The 20,663-nt window shown below is 39.9% G+C and overlaps 1 protein-coding gene across 2 annotated transcripts in view; it reads right to left on the minus strand.

Moving 5' to 3' along the window:
- Positions 1-17,755, minus strand: part of ADAD1 (adenosine deaminase domain containing 1) — a 53,268-nt gene extending 35,513 nt beyond the window's left edge. Inside the window, exons 1-4 of one of the 2 annotated variants that reach the window (XM_058666888.1) lie at positions 17,507-17,755; positions 16,974-17,153; positions 15,922-16,110; positions 12,568-12,741 (exon numbers count right to left, since the gene is read on the minus strand). In XM_058666888.1, coding sequence (XP_058522871.1) covers positions 12,568-12,741; positions 15,922-16,110; positions 16,974-17,145 — 535 coding nt within the window. In that variant the 5' untranslated portion in view covers positions 17,146-17,153; positions 17,507-17,755. The remainder of the gene's footprint in view (positions 1-12,567; positions 12,742-15,921; positions 16,111-16,973; positions 17,154-17,506) is intronic. The other variant, XM_012929629.3, reaches the window with a different exon arrangement.
- Between the last annotated feature and the right edge of the window lie 2,908 nt (positions 17,756-20,663).

Below are 20,663 nucleotides of genomic sequence, written 5' to 3' on the forward strand. Positions count from 1 at the left end.
AGACAACAGTGCAACCTCAGCACAGTATCACAGGAGGTGGAGAGTGGTGAGCCAGGAGTTGGGGCTACCGAGTTCTTGGAGGGAATCTAACATAAGAACCCAGACCTGGAGCTCGCTGGAGGGAGTGGCACAACTGGCTGCAAGCAAAGAGTTGTGTACCAACTGCAATAAGCAAAACTGAACTGTAGACCTGTGGGTGACACGGCTTAGAAACCTATCCCAAAGAGAAGACTCTGCTAACCAGAAGTACAATGACCAACAGCAAAAGAAGAGACAAAGGCACAATGAATATTACTGAAAACTCCCCTGTAAAAGAGCAAAGCCCTATGCCAATCTCAGAGTTCACTGAGGAAGACATCGAGAAAATGGGGGACACAGAATTCAGAAAACTCATTCTAAAGCTTCTGATCAACAATGAGAAGCACATACAAGAGTTCAAAGAATTTAAGGAAGCAATAAAGCAAATCAAGGCTGATACATCAGAAATGAAGATCACAGTAGAGCAAATTAAAAGTACAGTGGAGAGTCTCCAAAACAGAATGAAGCAAGCAGAGGAAAGAATCTCAGAATTGGAACATATTTCCTGTCACTAGGTGAAGCAAAGAAAAAGCTGGAAACAGAGCTGGATCAGGTCCAAAAAAGTATTCAAGAACTGAAAGACACTATTAAGAGGCCAAATATAAAAAAGTCTCAGAAGGTGCAGAAAGAGAAACTGGTTTTACAAATATATTTGATGAAATAATAAGGGAAAATTTCCCTAATCTAGAGAAAGAATTGGGAAACAACATCCAGGAGGTCCACAGAACTCCCAATAGCAAAAGCAATTGATCAAAAGCAATCTTCACCACGACATATGATCATCAAGGTCTCTTCTATCGAACATAAGGAAAAGATCCTTAAATGTGCGTGTGAAAAAAAAAATCAGTTGACATATAAAGGAATGCCAATTAAACTCACAGAAGATCTCTCACAAGAAACTCTCCAGGCAAGAAGAGAATGGAGTGACATATTCCAGATTCTAAAAAAAAAAATTATTGGCCTACGATAACATATTCAGCAAAGCTTTCTTTTGTCTTTGAAAATGAAATAAAATTCTTCCACAGTAAAGGAAAGTTCAAAGAATATGCCTCTTCCAAACCTGCCCTACAAATGATACTTCAAGATGTTCTCTTGACAGAGAAGAGGAATAGCACCTACCAAAACCAAAGGCAAACGTGAAGAACATCCCAGTAAAACGACAACAGAAGACTAAACCAATGAACAACCCATCCTAAAATGACAGGACCAAAGAACCACCCATACATATTAACCATGATAGTAAATGGCTTAAGCTCAATCAAATGTCATAGATTAGTAGACTGGATTAAAAAACAAAATATATCTATTTGCTGTTTAGAAAAGACACACCTCACCAACAAAAATCAGCAGAAGCTATTTCTCACGGATTTTGATGTTTTGCTTTTGTCAGTTTCATCTCTTCAAAACAGTTTCTTCTGATTAAATTCTTCAATAACTCATAGATCATAGAGTAGCACCATTTTCTTCAAGAAGGTCCTTGATTTTCTTTTTCATTTCTTCAGCTACACATTAATCATTCCTGTTGTTGATCTTGTTTTCTGGCTTTTCATTAAAGGGGATGTATGATAGCTGTGTAATGGAGACTGTAATATCTAGTTACATGTTATTTAACTCATGGCATGGTAAATTTCTATTTTTCTCCCTATTGATTTTGTATTGTGGCTTTTCATTTAAGTGAATGTACAGTAACTGTGAAATGGAGACTAACATATGCAGATGTGAGGATACAATGTAGTATGCATGTCTACTTCCACACAAAGATAGATTTACAATGAAACTATTGACAATATCTTGACAATAGGATGCTGGACTTTTTGTCATTGTCCATGTCCGCAATGATGGACATATCTCTGTGTATGAAGAACTATACTTTAGTAATAATATAGAGGAACTAGGTGGTTGGGGGGGATTTTAGGCAGGGAAATAAGGGAAATCCCTGAAGCATATGGAACTGTATCTTAAAATGGTAATAATAATAACAAAAAAAGAATGTTAAAAAATGAAAAACCAAAATGTGGAATATATACTAAGTAGATCATTCTGCCTTAAAAGGAAATTCATTTTTTATATTTTAATTTGTTTTTATTTTTATTGCAAATTCAGATATATAGAGAGAGGAGAAGAGACAGAGAGGAAGATCTTCCTTCTGATGATTCACTCTCCAAGTGACTACAATTGCTGGTGCTGTGCCGATCCGAAGCCAGAAGCCCAGATCCTCTTCCAGGTCTCCCACACGGGTGCAGGGTCTCAAGGCTTTGGGCTCTCCTCGACTGCTTTCCCAGACCACAAGCAGCGAGCTGGGTGGGAAGCGGGGCTGCATGGACTAGAACCAGTGCCCATATGGGATCCAGGCAAGTTCTAGACAGGGACTTTAGTCACTAGGTCACCACACCGGGTCTGGAAGGTAATTCTGATACAGGCTACAACTTGGATAAACCTTCAGAACTCAAGCACTTGCACCATGTTTGATTGCTTTCTCAAGTGCATAGGGCCAATGGAGCTGCCAGGACTCAATTAGGCATGCATACTTGATTCCAGTGTTGTAGGAGGCTTTTAAACCCATTATGCAAAAATGTACATTTCAGTTAAAGTTATACTTGGGATTCCAATACTGTAGTGCAGCGGGTAAGGCTGAATGCCACCTGCAACACTGGCATCTTATATGGGCATCAGATAGTCTATCAGCTGCTCCATTTCAAATCCAGCTCAGCTCCTGCCGATGGCCTTAGAAAAGCAACATAAGACAGTCCAAGTGTTTGTGCCCCTACCACCTACATAGTAGACTCAGATAAAACTCCTGGCTTCAATGTGGCATTTGGGGAGTGAAAAAACCAAACCAAACCAAACCAAACCAAACCAAACCAAAAAAGCGGATGAAACATATCTACCTCTGTGTCTCTCCCTCTGTAACTGATTTTCAAATGAATAAATTTCAAAATTTTAATTAAAATTATTAAAGATTATACTTGGGTCCAATGTTTAAGATCAGTAGATTAAGCCCTTCTACAGTATATATAAGCACGAGTTTGAATACATGCTGTTTCACCTTTGAAGTGCCTAGGAAAGAATAAAAGATGGCTCTAGTACTTGGTCCTTTGCCAACCATGTGGAAGACTAGGGCAGAACTCCTGACTTCAGGCTGAATCATCCCCAGGTGGTTGCAGCCTTTTAGAAATGAACTAGTAAGCTGAAATGTTTCTCCTACTCCATCACACTCCCTCTCTCTGTAACTCTGACTTTCAAATAAATATTGAAAGATATACTTCAGAGATATTCAAGATGATTGCATAGTGAGAAACTCCACTTGCCTCAGCCCAGAAAAATACCACAAAAGCAAAGGAAGGATAGTGTTTCCAGGGAGCTGACTGAAAAGAGACTCAATGAGACACCAACAGAGGACAGATATGTGGCCTGCTGCTGCCAGCTTCAACACCTATGCTTTCTGCTCCAACTTGGAGGGTGTTATCTCGCTGGGAAAAGGTAAGAATAAGGTACTGTAGCTCCTGGCACTGGCAACTCTAGGAGAATTCAAGAGTCTCCACTATTTTAAGTCCAGCCTGGGAATGACTGGGAGCTAGTGGCTACTGTGCATTGAAAATGGAAACCACATAGCTCTGTCCTCACAAAGTACTCAAATTAATGTGCCATGATAGAGCCAATACTTTACACTGTTCTGACTTAACAGAGGCAGTCTTGCTCCCAACAGAAGCCACCACACTGAGATATGCAGCAGAGAGACCAGAACACTTTCACCATGTGACTGTGCAGTTTGTGGTATAAGCCCTGAAGCTGTGATCATTCATTTTGCACAATCCAGAAAGGTTCCCCTCAGCTTCTTGGGGGCTAATTTCAGCAGTGGCCCATAGAATAAGAGGACCAGACTGGAAGACATTTCCTCTACACCAAATTTTAGTTCACAGTGCTGGGAGCCCAGGGAATAAATCACAGGATCACCTTTACATGCTAAATGGGAAGTAGGAGGCAATCTTGTATTTTGCAGAGCTGGGTCTATTGATGCTATTAGTGTTGATGTTATTAGTGTGGAGCAACTCACACTAAATAGTGGTATCTGGAGACCTCTATCTGCATTGCTCTGCTTTAGGCAAGTGACTTTCTCCATCCCCAACACAACTGGCCCTCTCACTGGGAGATCTAGATAATGACTCTATTGCATCCTTCAGCTCTAGGACTGTGAAAATTACTACTAATTTCCTCAGTTTACCAGGAAGTACCTTGTGAAACCTAGGAAAAAAACCTGCCTACATTCCACCCTCTGGATTCACACCTACCAGTTCAAAATCTCCAATAACACTATAATACTGGAGCAGTGTCCCTTCCATACCTCCCAGTTCTGAAACTAGAGCTTTTGGTGCTAAAAGTCCTAGAACCAACCACCCTCTCCCAGCAGGACCCTTCCTTACTTACTATTCATATTATATATTTCTAAGGCAATAACTATTGGTACCATAAGTTGGACAAGGGAAAAGTTCCTTGGATTTAACACAGCAAAAATTAACAAGGCTCTGGCTTTCAGAAACCCTCATGTGAGTAACACCCAAGTTGCTGGGGACCAAAGATATACACCCTAAGAAGCTCACCTCTACCCAAAATTGCATTTCCACCTCCATGAAGTGCTGAATGGTAGACAAGTGTGTCACTTACAGACACTGACTGCAGCAAAATAAGCCACTCATACTTCATGATTCTCCTAGAAATGACATCAAAGCAAAAAGCCAAGCAATAGCTAGCATTCTATCTGAACAAAAAACTTTCCCAACAAAATCTCAATGAAGGGACTATTACAGCATATGTACATCAACAAAAGGACAGTGGAAACAGGAAGATTCAAGGAAGCATAATATCTCACAGAAAACAAGATAGTTCTCCAGAAAAAAATACTCATGTGAAGGAAAATTGTGAAATGTGTAAAATAAAACTCAAAATAATGATTCTCAGGAAAATAAATGGAGGAAACAGTTTAAAGAAATAAGGAAAATTCCAGATGACATAATAAGAAAGTCTTTAAGGAAACAGAAATCATTAAAAAGAACCAAACAAAAATCTTGGCACTGAAACCATCAATTAAATAAATAAATACCTCAGAGAGCTTCAACAGCAGAATAGAACAATCACAGGAAATAATTTATGATCTGGAAGGACAAGAGTTTGGAACAGCTCACTCAGACAAAATAAAAGGAGTGAAGAAAGCCTAAGGGGAATATAGGTTGCCACTGAGCAATCAATATTATTACAGAAATTCCTGAAGAAAAAAGAGAAAGAAAGGGTACTGATAACCAGTGACTAAATAATGTAATAGTTGCAAACTTAAGTTTTGAGAGACACATGAACAATTACATATAACAAAATGAAAGACAACCAAGCAGATTCAACCAACCAAAGCCTTTCTCCAAAGAATACTATGGTCAAACTGTCAAGGATAAAGCAAGAACCTAAAGACTCAGAAAAGTGTCAAAGTTACATAAAAGGAAAACCAATTAGACTAACAGCAGGCTTCTCTGCAGGAACTAAAGTAAGGTGATATATTCAAGGTCTTGAAAGAAAAAAATATTTCTTTTTAAAAAATTATTGGTTTTTATTGGAAAGGCAGGTTTACAGAAAGAAGCAGAGACACAGAGAAAGATCTTCCGTTCATGGTTCATTCCCAGGTGGCCACAACAACCAGAGCTGAGCTGGACTGAAACCAGGAATTTCTTCCAGCTCTCCCACGTGGGTTCAGGATAAAGGGTCCCAAGGCTTTGGGCCATCCTAGACTGTGTTCGGAGGCCACAAGCAGGAAGCTGGATGGGAAGTGGAGCAGCCATGACACAAACAAGTGCCTATATGGGATCCCAGCACATGCAGGGTGAGGATTTAGCCACTGAGCCATGATGCCAGGCCCCAATTTTAAGGTTTGACATATGACAATAAAAAGATTTTAGTGACAAAAAAGATCTAATCAAAAACACTTCAGGACAGGCAGGTTGCACAATGATTATAAGGTTGCTCAGGAAGCTTGCCTTTCTTGTCTTAAGAGTCCTGGTTTGAATTCTTATGTGACTGTATGGTACTGTCCACAGCTGGCTCTCTGCAACTGTGTGGAAGACCTGTATGCAGTTTTGGGGCCTTGGCTTCAGCCTTGAAAAGCTCTTTTTGGTGTAGATATTTGAGATATGAGCCAAGGAATAGAAGCTCTCCACCTAGCTCCTGTTTCTCTTTCTTTCAGCCTCCCTGCTTTCCAAATGAAAATAATAATAATAATAATAATAATAATAATAAAAACGAAACTAAAATGTCTCTTCTACTTAATTTAACATTGCCAACGAATACATATAATATAATCAAAACTTTCCACTTAAAAAAATAGAATACTACAGACTGGAAAGGTGGTTTTAAGGACCAATTAAGACAGTAATATAATCTAACAATATTCCAGGCAAATCATAGGCACTCGAAAAACAATGCTGTGCCATGGTCTTTCATTTGTTTAACAAAACCTATCCTCCATTCAGCTCAAAGTGAAGACTGAGCCATTGAGCCACCATGCTCAATGAATACTATGCCCAGTGAAACTATCCTTTAGAAATGGCAAAAAATAAGATATTTCCCAGAGAAGCAAAAACAGAGACTTCATCCACCCTGATTCCCCAGACCAGCCTTTTAAGATATTCTGAAGGGACTCCTACTATAGAAGTAAACATGAAAACATAACCTTACATTTGAAGGAGCTAGAAAAACAATAGAAAAGCAATCTCAAGATTAGCAGTAAAAAAGAAATAATCAAAATAAGGGAGGAAATAAGCCAAATAGAGACCAAAACAATAGATAAGATCAATGAACCAAAGAGCTGGTTCTTTGAGAAAATCAACAAAATAGATTTCCCACTATCCCAACTAATCAAAAAGAGGAGGGAGAAGATACAAATCAATAGCATCAAAGATGAAAAAGGAAATAAAACAACAGACACCTCAGACATACAGAGAATTATTAGGAACTATTACAAGCAACTATATGCCAACAAATCAGAAGACCTAGAAGAAATGGATAATTTGTCGACACAAGCAATCAACAAAAAATAAGTCATGAGGCAATTAATAATCTAAGTGGACCTATAACAAGACTTAGATCGAATTGGCAATTAAATCCCTCCCAAGCAGGAAAAGCCCTGGACCAGAAGGCTTCACTGCTGAATTCTACCAAATGTTTCAAGAACTTACCCCAATTCTCTGCAAGCTTTTCCAAATAACAGAAAGGAAGGAAATCCCTCCAATCTCTTTCTATGAAGCCAATATCTTCAAAGCCAGATAGAGACACAACGGAAAAAGAGAAATACAGACTGAAACCTCTGATGAACATAGATTCAAAGATCCTCAACAAAATAACAGCCAACAGGATCCAACAGCACATCAGGCAGATCATTCACCCGGACCAGGTGGGATTCATCCCAGGCATTCAGGAATGGTTCAACATTTGCAAATCAATAAATGTGATATATGACATCAACAAACCGAAAAATCAAAACCATATGATAGGGCCCGGCAGCGTGGCCTAGTGGCTAAAGTCCTCGCCTTGAACGCGCCGGGATCCCATATGGACGCCGGTTCTAATCCTGGCAGCTCCACTTCCCATCCAGCTCCCTGCTTGTGGCCTGGGAAAGCAGTGGAGGATGGCCCAATGCTTTGGGACCCTGCACCCGTGTGGGAGACCTGGAAGAGGTTCCAGGTTCCCGGCTTCGGATCGGCGAGCATCGGCCCGTTGTGGCTCACTTGGGGAGTGAATCATCGGACGGAAGATCTTCCTCTCTGTCTCTCCTCCTCTCTGTATATCTGACTTTGTAATAAAAATAAATAAATCTTTAAAAAAAACATATATCACCTCAATAGATGCAGAGAAGGCATATGATAAAATCCAACACTACTTCATGCTAAAAACCATAAGCAAGATAGGTACAGAAGGAACATTCCTGTAACACAATCAAAGCAATTTATGAAAAACCCAATGCCAGCATCATACTAAATGGGGAAAGACTGGAAGGTTTTCCACTAAGATCTGGAATGAAACAAGGATATCCACTCTCACCACTGCTATTCAATATAGTATTGGAAGTCCTTGCCAGAACTATTAGACAAGAAAAACAAATTAAGGCAATTCAAATTGGATATGAAGAATGAAAATCATCCCTGTTTGCAGATTACATGATTCTCTCCACAGGAGAACTAAAAGACTCAATTAAGAGACTATTGGAATTCATAAAAGACTTTGGCAAGTTGCAGGATACAAAATTAATGAGAACAAATCTATGGCACTAATATACACAAATAATTCAAGGGTTAAGATAGAAATTGTAAGTATAGGCCGTTATAAGATAACACAGAAGAATCTTAAATTCCTAGGAATTAATCTAACCAAATATGTGAAAGACCTCTATAACAAAAACTATAAAACATTAAAAAAAATACATTAAATGATGAAGAAACTTACCATGTTCCTGGATCAGCAGGCAGAATTAACATCATCACAATGTCCATACTACTAAAAGTAACATACAGATTGTGATCCCAATCAAAATCCCAACAACACTCTTCTCAGAAACAGAAAAGATACAAAAATTCATCTGCAAACACAAGTGATCACGAATAGCCAAAACTATCCTGAAGAATAAACATCAAGCTGGAAGAATCACAATTCCAGACCTCAAGACATACTACAGAGCAGTGGTAATGAAAACAGTCTGGTACTGGTACAGAAACGGAGAACAGAGTAGAAACCCGAGACGGGAGCCCACACGTGTATACCAACTAATCTTTGACAAGAAAACTGAAAACAATCCAGGGAAAAAGCCTGGTTTATTCAGCAAATGCTGTTGGGACAACCGGGTAGCAGCCAGAAGAATTAAGAAGCAAGAACCCTACCTGTCACCCTACGTAAAAAAAAAAAAAAAAAAGGGTGAAAGACCTAAATCTGCAACCAAAAACCATCAAACGATTAAAGGAAACATAGGATGCACTCTCCAAGATACAGGAATAGGGAAAGACTTCTTTAAATTTAGTCACCAAAAACACACCAGTCAAAGCCAAAATAAACAACTGGGACTACATCAAACTAACAACCTTCTGTATAGTAAAGAAAATGATCAACAAAATGAGGAAGTAACCGGAGAATGGGAGAAAATCTGCACACTATGCAACTGATAGGGACTAATATCCAGGATTTACAAAACGTTTCAGAAATCCAGTGACAGCAAAACAAACAATAGTGAAAAAATGGGGGAAGGAAATGAACAAACATTTTTTTCAAAAGAACAAATTCAAATGCCTAATAAGACATATGAAAAAATGCTCAGGCTCCCTAACTGTCAGGGAAAAACAAATGAAAATTACACTGAAGTTTTTCCTAATTCCAGTGGCCTATATTCAGAATTCTACTAACAACACCTGCTGGCATGGATATGAAAAGGTATCCTCTCCTTCACTGCTGGTACAATCACGATGGTACAATCACAATCACAGGCTAGTACAATCACGATGGAAGTCAGAATGGAGAGTGCTAAGAGAACTGAAACCTGCAATATGATCCAGCTATCCTGCTGCTAGGAATATATCCAAAGGAAATGAAATCTGCATATGAGAAATGGATCTGTAATCCTACATTTACAGCAGCACAAACTACAATAGCAAAGACATGGAATTAACCCAGATGCCTGTCAAAAGAAGAGTGGATAAAGAAGCTGTAGTACATCTACTCCATGGAATACAACTCAGCCATTAAAGAATGAAACTATACCATCTGGAACTAAATGGTCCCAACTGGACACCATTATGCTTAGTGAAATAAACCAGGCAACCTCCTTGTAAAATATAAGATAAAAAGCCCTTTCAATACTGTTTTTGTTACATCTTAAGGGTTTGACATATTTTTATTTTCTATTCTTCAAAATAGTTTTCTGTTATTAAATTCTTCACTGACTCACAGGTCATACAGTAGCATCATTTTCTTCAAGAAGTTTTTATTTTTTTCATTTCTTCAGCAACACATTGATCATTCATTAGCTTGTTACTTAAACTCACGGCAGTGTAAATTCTCTATTTTTCTTCCTGTTGACTTATTTTATGGCTTTTCATTTAAGGGGATCTTATGCAACTGTGAAGCTACAATGCAGCATGCATCTCTGCTTCAAAATCAAAGATGCACTCCCAAAGAAACTATTAAACATACCTTGACAACATAGTCTACACTCACAACGTCAGAATACACTTAAATAGCAGAATGATGGATTTATGACTGTTTATGAAGGACTATTTTACTATAAACAAAAGGGAGAAATAATTGGCAAAAAGAAAATTAGGGGAAGGGTTAAGGGAAATCCCAGAGCCCATGGAATTGTACCGTAAGATAGTTTTTTAAAAATTTAAAAATAAAACTGTAAATAAAGAAGCAAACATGAAAACAAATGACACTATAGAATTTTTGAAGGATACAGTCACCAATCACCAAAATGACAGGTGTTAACTCCAAATGTGATTGGATTAAATTTCCCAATTAATGGCAGCATAAATCGCCTTTATCCTTACCTTATGCTGATATCTTTGCATGTTATTAAAAAAAAGCAGTAATCCAGTGACTTCATTGTGTTACAAAGTATATAAACATTTTTCCATTTTTAATATTTTATGCTTTATTATAACATTTAAAATTTTCATTATGCGCAATCCATCACTTGGTCATATGTTAGTTATCAGGCACTGGTAAATGGCTTTGTAGGCTTGCTTTCTTTCCTTTCTTTACCTCCTTCCCTCCCTGTTCCTCTCCTTCAGATTTAGTTATTTTACCTGAAATAGTGAGGAAGAGGAAGGAAGCGGGAGAACAGAAGCTCTTCCACCCACTGGTTCATTCTCCAAATGATTACAATGGCCATAACTGGGCCAATCCAAAGGTGAGAGCCTGGACTTCAAAGTCTCCCACATGGGTGTAAGGTGCCCAAGGCCCTTGAACTATCCTCTGCTGCTTTTCCAGGACTGTAGCAAGGAGCAAGACTGGAAGGATGGCAGGGAGACTTCAACTGGTACCCTTACGGGATGCTGGTGCCTAAGGTGGGCGGTCAGCGTGCTATGCCACTGTACCAGCCGCATGTAGCCATTATTTAATGTCAATGACATTTACAAGAGGAAGTTATTATCACTGACTTCACTGTCAAATAAAATATGGGTTTAGAGGGTAAATGACTCATTTGCCCAGGATCAATATTTTTTTTAATTTTTTAAAATATTTTTTTTTTTAAATAATCATTAGGGTCCAGTTTAGGGAAAATTGGGTGAACTTACTGCTCCCAAATTTGCTATTTCTTCTTGTTGTTCCCGGCGGAAGGGGAAAGACAAAGAGGGAAACCATGCATGACTTTCCACATATCCCAGTACCCACAGATGAGGAAACACCACCTCATATAAACCCAGAGTCTCGGTGTGGATAGTTCTGAAATGCTGCTGATCTCACTAATCCAAGGATGATGTCACCCTCCCAATTCAGGATTAATACTTCAACCTAAACAATCTAATTGTGGAGTTGATGCTTTAAAATTTTTGATAGGAGCTGGTATGTTGGCTCACCAGGCTAATGCTCCAAATACCAGCATGCCGCATGGGTACAGCTTTATGCCCCTGCTGTTCCACTTCTTATCCAGCTCCCTGCTTACAGCCTGGGAAAGTAGTAAAGACAGTCCAAAACCTTGGGCCCCTGAAGCCATGTGAGAGAGCTAGAAGAAGCTCCTGGTTCTGAATCAGCTCCCTCTAGCTTTTGCAACCATTTGGGGAGTGAGCCAGCAGACGAAAGATTTTCCTCTCTCCTTCTTTCTGTATATCTTCCTTTCCAATAAAAACAAAATTTTTTAAAGTGTTATTTTGAGAGATAGCAAGAGATTGAGAAAACTAGAAAGCTCCCAACTTCAGGGACACTGATCAAATGCTGCCAACAACACAGGATGTGCCAGCGCGAAGCCAGCAGTCCAGAAACTCATCTTTGTTACCTCCATCATCTGCTGCTTCACAGAGAGCAAAGAAGGTGGGAATCAGAAGTCAGAGCTGAGACAAGATACTTGACTAACCCATTTGTATGCTGCCTTTGGCCATTACTTTCTCAAGTAACTAATGAATTTAACAAAGGTGAATTTCACAAAAAATTGCATTAAACTTCCCTAAATATTAAATTACAGTATGTAATAAAAATCTCAGAAATTACACAGAAAACCAGAGTTCTGGACTGAATTCACTAACAGTCTCACAAGTTATCAGATTGTTCAGCAACATTGTATTTTTTGATGCTTCAATATGCAAAAGTACATTACTTATATTAAGGGTCAACAGACATCAACTAAAGGCAATTATTCAGATCTGAGCTTTATCTTGCAACTTGCCAAGTGACTTACCATTAACAAATTTTACATATGATTCCATTTGAGGAACAATACATTTTTAGAAACACTGAGTCAAGAGAACTTACCTGATGCTTCTAGGACTCTTGGCTCAGGTTCAGGTTCATCCAATTGTAGAAGCTCATCAAGTGCTAATTTTGCGGCATTGGATCTGGACTCCTTTTTATTTTGTCCCAATCCAGTCTTATATTGAATACCATCCACCACAGCGCAAAAAGCAAAATATGGTCCCATAACATTACCTTGAAAATGAATTTGGAATTAACACTAGAGTAATTTACAGAGTATTCTTGCAAACAATATTAGTACACAGGAAAACATTCCACTAGAAAAATTCTGGAAAACTGTTTACTTTAAAATACTAATTTCTCAAGCCTTCTTGTAAGGTCAATAAAACTAGAGCTAGACAGGTCACTGAACTTATTCTGAGGATTTAAATAGCCAGGTTGGTTGCAGATTCATATGACAAATAACATTAGCTTCAGAATACAGGCCATACTCAGAATGACAGTATCTAGAAATGGTAAACACCAAAATATCTACCAAATGATCAATGACAGGATAAAATGTTGCTGAAAACATCACCACAAGAAACCTGAATGTCTCCCACTCTTGGATTGCTCTACTATGCTTAATAACTTCAGAGCATAAGGTCCGTTCTGAAGAAAACCTGTGATTCTACCAGGGACATGGTAAGCAATTTAATCCATTATAGCTTAGGGTAAGTTAGTCACAGGGTTGGGGGGACAAGGAGAATCAAAATAGAAACAATAACAAAATAAAGATCCTAAAAAATTAAAATTAAATGTCCCATCTTCTTAAAATCCTAGCAAGGTTAGATTAACAGAGGTTTTACTTAGCTTTCAGTTTGCTGATGAAAATGAAATACAGTAACTTCCTAAATTTACAACTCAAAGACTTTTTTTGTTTCAAATTTACCTTTGTGGTACACTTTAGGAGACTTGGAGGATCCAAGTTGCCAGTCTCTGGCTCTGGATGGCTGGGGATAATGTCACTGCACATAAACCCCACCATCTTATTTCCTCACATAGTGAGAATCATACTACACTCCTTGTTAAACATTAAGGTTTAACAAGCAACTCCTGACGGCATCTTGGGAGTTTTCTCCCTATCAGTTAAGACTTACTCCAGGTATCCCTCCAGGGAGGGATCTAGGCGGAGAGACAGGCTATTCCAGAGTCTCCCCCACATGCCAATGAGCTGTCTCAGGGCGCAGGCTGCTGGGTGGTTTGCCCATGGGCAGACAAGCCACGGAAAGGGCACCCTGCAGTAAAGCAAATGAGAGGCACTGTGGCAAGGGAAAGTGAGCAGCTGCCCTTTGTTGGCAGTCAGTGATGAGGGCCCTGCGACGCTGGCTTCCATTGATCACCAGGCCACCAACGTGTCAGCCGCTGGCACTGGAGGCCTTGAGGACTATCCACCACTGGCTCCTGGATAACGTGGACCTGATGCTACCCGAGAAGTTGAGGCCATTGTTCAATCACCTGGCAGATCCCCAGAGAGTTTTCTTCTGAACCTTGATTACAGAATGGGGGTTGGTGTGTGCTTGACTGGCTCAGCACAGCTCACATTCTTCTGTTTTGATTGCTACAGGGTTTATTTGGTCAAGATATTCCCTAGCAATTATTCCCCAAAATTGGAGTCTGTTTGCAGTTAATTTCGTTGTGGGAGCAGTAAGAACCTCTCAGCTTTCACATGTGGAGATAATAACCAAGAACTAAAAGTGAAAGCAAATCAGTAAAAGAGTTCCTGAACACCTGAACAATCTAGATGTGGACATAACCACTGGGAACTATTTGATTATTGATAAGGCACTGCTAACTGCTATACTTTTGACAGCACCAAAAAAACAAACAAACAAAAACAAAAACAAAAAAACTAACTATAACTGTAAGCTACTGCTTGATTCAACAGAAAAATAAAGAAAAATTTTAACAATATTCTCTCTGAATATTCTCTGAATTAATTTAACTCTGCATGTCAGTAGCACTTTTTTTCTATCATTTATTCAGAATAAATCATAATTGGTCATACATTAAAAAAAAACTTATTTCCCAATTGCCTTCATTCATGACCACTTGGGTTCAATTCAATTTTACTAAACCAGAGAATGGTTTTAACAAGTGGCTAAGAAAATTCTTTTGTACTATTACACCTCTAAATGGTTATATTGTGTGCCAGAAAACTGAGGCCTTTAAGCTGCGGTCTGAGTAACTGCAGTTCTCAAACTTCATTACTGATATAAATCACACGAGGAGCTTGTTAAAAATACTGAAGTAACTTTAGTCTCAGTACCACCTGAATAAATCAAATTAGTTGTCTATAGTTTAAATATAAAATGAACACCATCAACAGCCGATGGGTCCTGTGCTTTAGTATTTTGTACTGCAATGAGTATTTGTCCTGATTATTAAAAAAAATAATGACTCACAGCTTAGATTTTTCCACTGATAGGGTTAAAGGAAAGCTAATGAGATACGTAGCAAGTACGTCCATTCTCACATTAAGGAAAAACCACTTTCCATAGTCTCTCTTTTCATCACTTGCTAATATTTCATCAAAAGTAACAGACTGAAACATGCTGTTCCTGTGGTAATCCTTACTAACATGTTCTCTTCAAATTCTTTACCAAAGGTATAAGCTTTGAAATCCATACTGACAAGTTATTGATAGGAAATTTTAATACACCAAACTACTTAAGCAAGTGTAATAACACACATCAAGGGTTTTTAAATGTTCTTTTTGGTTGTTATTTTTAAGTTGCCAATAACTTTGTAGCATTTATTCTGTCACTTTCTGAGATTTTTTCTAATCATTGACCATAATGTGAATCAGAAGCTGCTTTCTGCAATTTACTCAGCTCTGCTACTATAGTCTTCCACAGGTAAAAGGCAGACAAACAGCCTTCTGGTTTGGGGTAGGTTGTTAAAAGGGGTTAAGGTTGAATGAAGACATTTTTGACAGGTTTACAGATAGACCATCAACTGCAAGAGCCTTTTTCACATCTAAGATTTGGTCCTACAAGACAAATTTAACTTCACGTTTCAATGTGGCATCTTCATCTCATAATCATAATCCAAGTATTCAACATCACTATGAAAACAAGTTTATTATGCAAGCATTTACACTCCCCCTTCCCAAACAAATGCATGAGGCTGGTTTCATTTCAGTTCAGCTAGGCACATATAAAAAACTACAATGAAATAATTATTTTAAACAATGTTATGTCTACATCTGAAGAGGCTCAAAAGGTTAAGAGCTATATAAAATGTTTCTATGTATATATTTTTAAAGCATACCAGCAGTCATTTAGACGGTCAAATTTAACATAACTACTCTCTTTCAGGGGGAAAAACACTGTTTTCTAGAATCATAAAAATCAGACATAGCTTGGTACTTGCCTGTTGTTACGGTTTCCTTAAGGTCAAGCTGAACCCGTTGCATTTGTGCAAACTGGTGCAAGGCTGACACAGGATTTATCTCTCCACGTTTGTACTTCATTATAAATTCCCTAGGTATTTTTTTTGGAGGAAGGACAGGATTTGAACTAGATGAAAGACCTTTGGAAAGCAAAGGTTCTGGAAAATTACCTAAAAATAAATGTTTATTTTGGTTAATTCAGTTTAAAGAAAAAAAAAAAAACAGCAAAAGCATTAACTCTATCCCCTAATTGGAAGCTCACATGAAGCTAGCCAGGTGCATCTTTCAATCATTTCTGCTATGTAATTTTGAGACCCATAGCAAGAACAACAGCAAGTAAAAAAATTACATTGCAAATAAGCGATATAATCGCACACTTACTGACATGAAAGTGTCATGGGATTCTGGTATCAAGGTCTTCAGAAGCTAAATCATTTCTACAGGTTAAGTCACTAGGCCCAGAAATAAGAGACATTGGTTCTAGAATCTTTTCAGTGCCCGTCCCCCAGCTCCGGGGTTTTCGAGTACTCTTCACACAGAAATTAACTTTTAGTTAAATTATTCTGCCACTGTTAACACTATGCTAGAACCCAGCAAAATCCAGGCCCTTTTCTGAAGTCGTCTTCCAATGAAACAGCTAAATCTACTCTGGCAGTATGAAACTAGATTTTCTATCTTTACCTCTACCTAAACTGCCATAATACACTTAATTAGGATGCTGAACTTGTAACTGCTGCTGAAGAGTTATATTACTGAAATAAAATGGGGAAAAATGGAGGGAGGAGAAAATAGGGAAAGAAGAATCTCTATGCCTATAAAACTAGATCGTGCAAAACAATAACAATGTTCATGACGAAGGAAGAGGTGAACAGTTAAGCAGACACAGAGTAGCCGAGGCCGATCCGGGGCCGGGTGGGACACAGCCACTGGTGAAGCCTTCCACAGTGTGACACGCCAAAGACCGAGGCCCAACGGAGCTCACTCAGCACCCCGGGCCCTCACATACGCGGGACATACGACAAATGAGACCTACCCGTCACTGGCGTAACCTTGGAGGCCATATTCGACAGGCTGTAACTTTCCGCGGCATGGCCTGCCGATGTGGTGACCTTCTGGGTTGACGGCTGAACTGGCAGGTTCTTTTTCAGCATCTGAGCAAAGCTAGGGGCCCTGGAACTCTGAAACCAGTCACTTTTGGCAGACATTTTCTCACCTGCAAAGGACAACACCGACGATGAAAATAGTAAGATAACTCGAAGTTTTCTGCGAAGGGGATGAGGAAGGCAAAAAAAAAAAAAAAAAAGCCACACACAGTTTCATAAATGGTGTGTCCTTTTCCTCTTCCCCTTACCGCAGCCCACGGTCTTTTATCTGAGGACTGCTTCATGAGTTTTCACATAAAGTTATCTTCTGGATCTCTCCCCTAAAGTTCACACACAATGGCGGAAAGAGGCCTTCAAGTAGGCCTTACATCCCCCTCACCCCGGAATCAGGGAGACAATGGCAAGGTAGTGGAGAGGGAGCAGCGTAAGACACGAAAACATGAACCTGTCCGAGCCCACCCACCGAGGCTGTCCTTTGTGCCTTCCCGACTGCACCCCGCAGCCAGCCGGCTGGCCAGCGGCAAGCCTAGCCGCAGGCCCGGCGCTCGACGGCTGCCGCCCGTCGCCACCGTTGCGTCCTCCTCCCGGCCTCAGCCTGCGCCTCACGTCTCTCGGCGCGAGGCCCACGCAGAGTCGCGTCTTTCAAACGCGGCCTCGGGCTGCCCCTGCTGCCGACGCACCGCCCGCGGCGTCGGCCTCGTCCAATCACCAACCGCCTCCGTGGCCCGCGCGCCCGCTGCTGCGCATGCGCCCGGCGCCCTGCGACGCCTAGGGCAGACCCGCCGAATGTTCTACACATTCGAGGCGCTGGTGATGGCTGCCCTGTTTTCTGGGCTCTGGGGTTTGAGCCCACTGGCCTCCCACTGTGGCGGAGAGATGGAGTAAAATCGTTGACTTCTGTGTCTTGGTTTCTTGTCTCGTGCTCCTTACAGGCCTCAGAGCACTGTGTGGATGGCGGTCTACACAGCAGTTAGCTGTAGAAGTGCCTGGAGGCTGCCCACGGTGTGCCTTGTGATGGTGAATTCAAGGAAGCCCCACAGGAGCCTGTGAGCCTTGGAAGTGAATGGCTGTAATAGCTCATATCAGATCCAATGTGGGTATTTTCGATTATTTGCTACCAAGTAATTGGAGGTGGCCCCACTCCAGATATTAGCTAATAGAACCGGTTTTCAACAGAACATCAGTCATCAGGTTTTGATTGCCACCAAAGAAGAAATCAGGTAACTCAGTTATATTGTTGTCACAAAATTTCAATGTAATTTGCCATGGGCAAGTTGGAGGAAAATGTCCCATCCCTCTTCAAAATAAAAAACATTTAAGTGGTCTCTTCCCGGTCTCCCACATGGGTGCAGGGTCCCAAGGCGTTAGGCCATCCTTTCCTGCTTTCTGAGGACACAGCAGGGAGCTAGATGAGAAGTGCAGCAGCCAGGTTCCGAACCAGCGTGCAAGGTAAGAACTTTAGCCACTAGGCTACCGTGCCGGGCCCTCAATTTGATTTTTCCTGAACTTTTCATCATACCGTCTTGTAAAAAGTCACCAGGTTGTAAAGTGGGAGTCCAGGATCAAAACGTGTATCAGCTGATGATATCATCCGTTTTTCAAATTCCTTCTGGCCTTTTCCATTATATTTGAGCCCCAGTTTACATGCTGTTTGGCACATGAAGACTGGAGTGATATGCTATATTTTGGGCCCTATGTTTTTACTGATTAAAATTTTCACGCAGCCACAGCCTGATATATTTCAGTTGTAATTTACCCATTTAGGCTCTGAGACAGAAGATCCATAATTTGTATAACAATTCCCAATGAATTATAAAAATAAAACAACGTAATAGTGTTGGTATGTTAGTGTCATAGAATGACTAATATTTTGAGATTATACTAGATGCTATATATTAATTTTAGCAAACTGTCTCAGATATAATACTGTATAAATACCAGTATTAGCTGATTGCCTTGTGAAATATATTGGAATTTAAATGAAAATACATCACATTTTTTTTTCCAAGATTTTATTTTTTTTAATTGGAAAGGCAGATTTAGAGAGATCTTCTGTCTACTGGATTATTCCCCAATTGGCCACAATGGCCAGAGCTGAGCCTATCTGAAGCCAGGAGCCAGGAATTTCCTCCAGGTCTCCCAGGCCCGTACAGGGTCCTAATTGGCTTTCCCAGGCCATAACTAGGGAAGGCAAGTGGAGGGGCTGGGGAACAAACTGGCACCCATATGGATCCTGGCGTTTGCAAGGTAAAGATGTAATCATTGAGCCATTGTGCCGGGCCCAATACACCACGTTTTAAACACTCATTTCCACTTATTTCTGAATACTGATGTAAATTTAACAAAATATTATGTGACCCAAACTTTACCATGTTGCCTGCAGGACATTTTGGCAACTGCTGAGTTACACTATCTTCTGTTCACTGGTTCATTGGTCAAATGGCTACTATGGATGGGGCCAAACCAGGCCAAAGCCAGGAGCTAGGAACGCCATCTGGTTCTCCTTTGTGGGGGCAGGGAGCCAAACACTTGCTCCATCTTCCACTGATTTCCCAGGCAAATTAGCAGGGAGGTGGATCACAACTGGAGCAACTACGCCTCCGAATGGCACCCATATGGAATGTTGGTATCCCAGGCAGTGGGATATGTGGTGGTTGTGCCACAACACTAGCCCTAGAATAATCTTTTAGACATAAAAAGTATGAGGGGGACTTTCAAAGGTTTGTAGAGCAATGACATTAAAAATACGGTTTATTTCTTATTATAAACCCCTATTAAGTTCAAAATACTTTTTGAATCAATGGTAACACCCATTTAGTCCATCAATGAAGAAGTGAGTCTTAGGGAATTTATGTCAATGCTTCCTGCTCTCTCTCTTTTTCAACGTTATTAACTGATGTAATGGATTTCCTTCAAGTTTTTTTTTTTTTTTTAAGATTTATTCTATTTATCCAAAAGGCAGACTCACAGAGAGAATGAGAGGTCTTCCATATACTGGTTTACTCCCCAAACAGCCAAAATGGCCAGAGCTGGGCTGGTTTGAAGTCCCACACATGAGTGCCAGGGCCCAAGCACTTGCAGCCATCATTACTGCTTTCCCAGGCCATTATTAGGGAGCTGGATCAGAAGTGGAGCAGCTGGGACTCAAACTGGTACCAATACAGGATGCCCACTGTGCAGGCTGTGATTTTATTTGCTACATCACAGTCTACCCAAACCCTACGGATTTTAAAATCACAAAGCTGAAAAAAAAAAAAAAAAAAAAAGAAGGAGCAAAATCAGCACGGCATGGCAAATTCTTGATTTCCCATCAAAACTCTAGTAAAATTACCCTTGTTCTATAAAAGCAAAGAGCCAGTATTGTCAATGTGAAGGACTCTGGTTTCCTGAGCATTTTCCTGCTAAAGCTTTGTTGTCTTAAAATAGTCACTTAATAAGCAGATGCTTTTGTTTTTTGATCATCCAAAAAGTCAAGAAGCAAAATGCCTCGAGACTCTCTATTGTCATGATTATGTGGACTCCTCATTCAGTGTAACAGTCTGTCAAGGATTGTGGAAGATTTAAAATTTTACTTTAAAAGCTTTAACCTTAGCCTGCCCCAATTTCATGGATGCTGCCAG

This window comes from Ochotona princeps, chromosome 7 (genome assembly GCF_030435755.1).
Source record: "Ochotona princeps isolate mOchPri1 chromosome 7, mOchPri1.hap1, whole genome shotgun sequence".
NCBI classification, from domain to species: Eukaryota; Metazoa; Chordata; class Mammalia; order Lagomorpha; family Ochotonidae; genus Ochotona; species Ochotona princeps.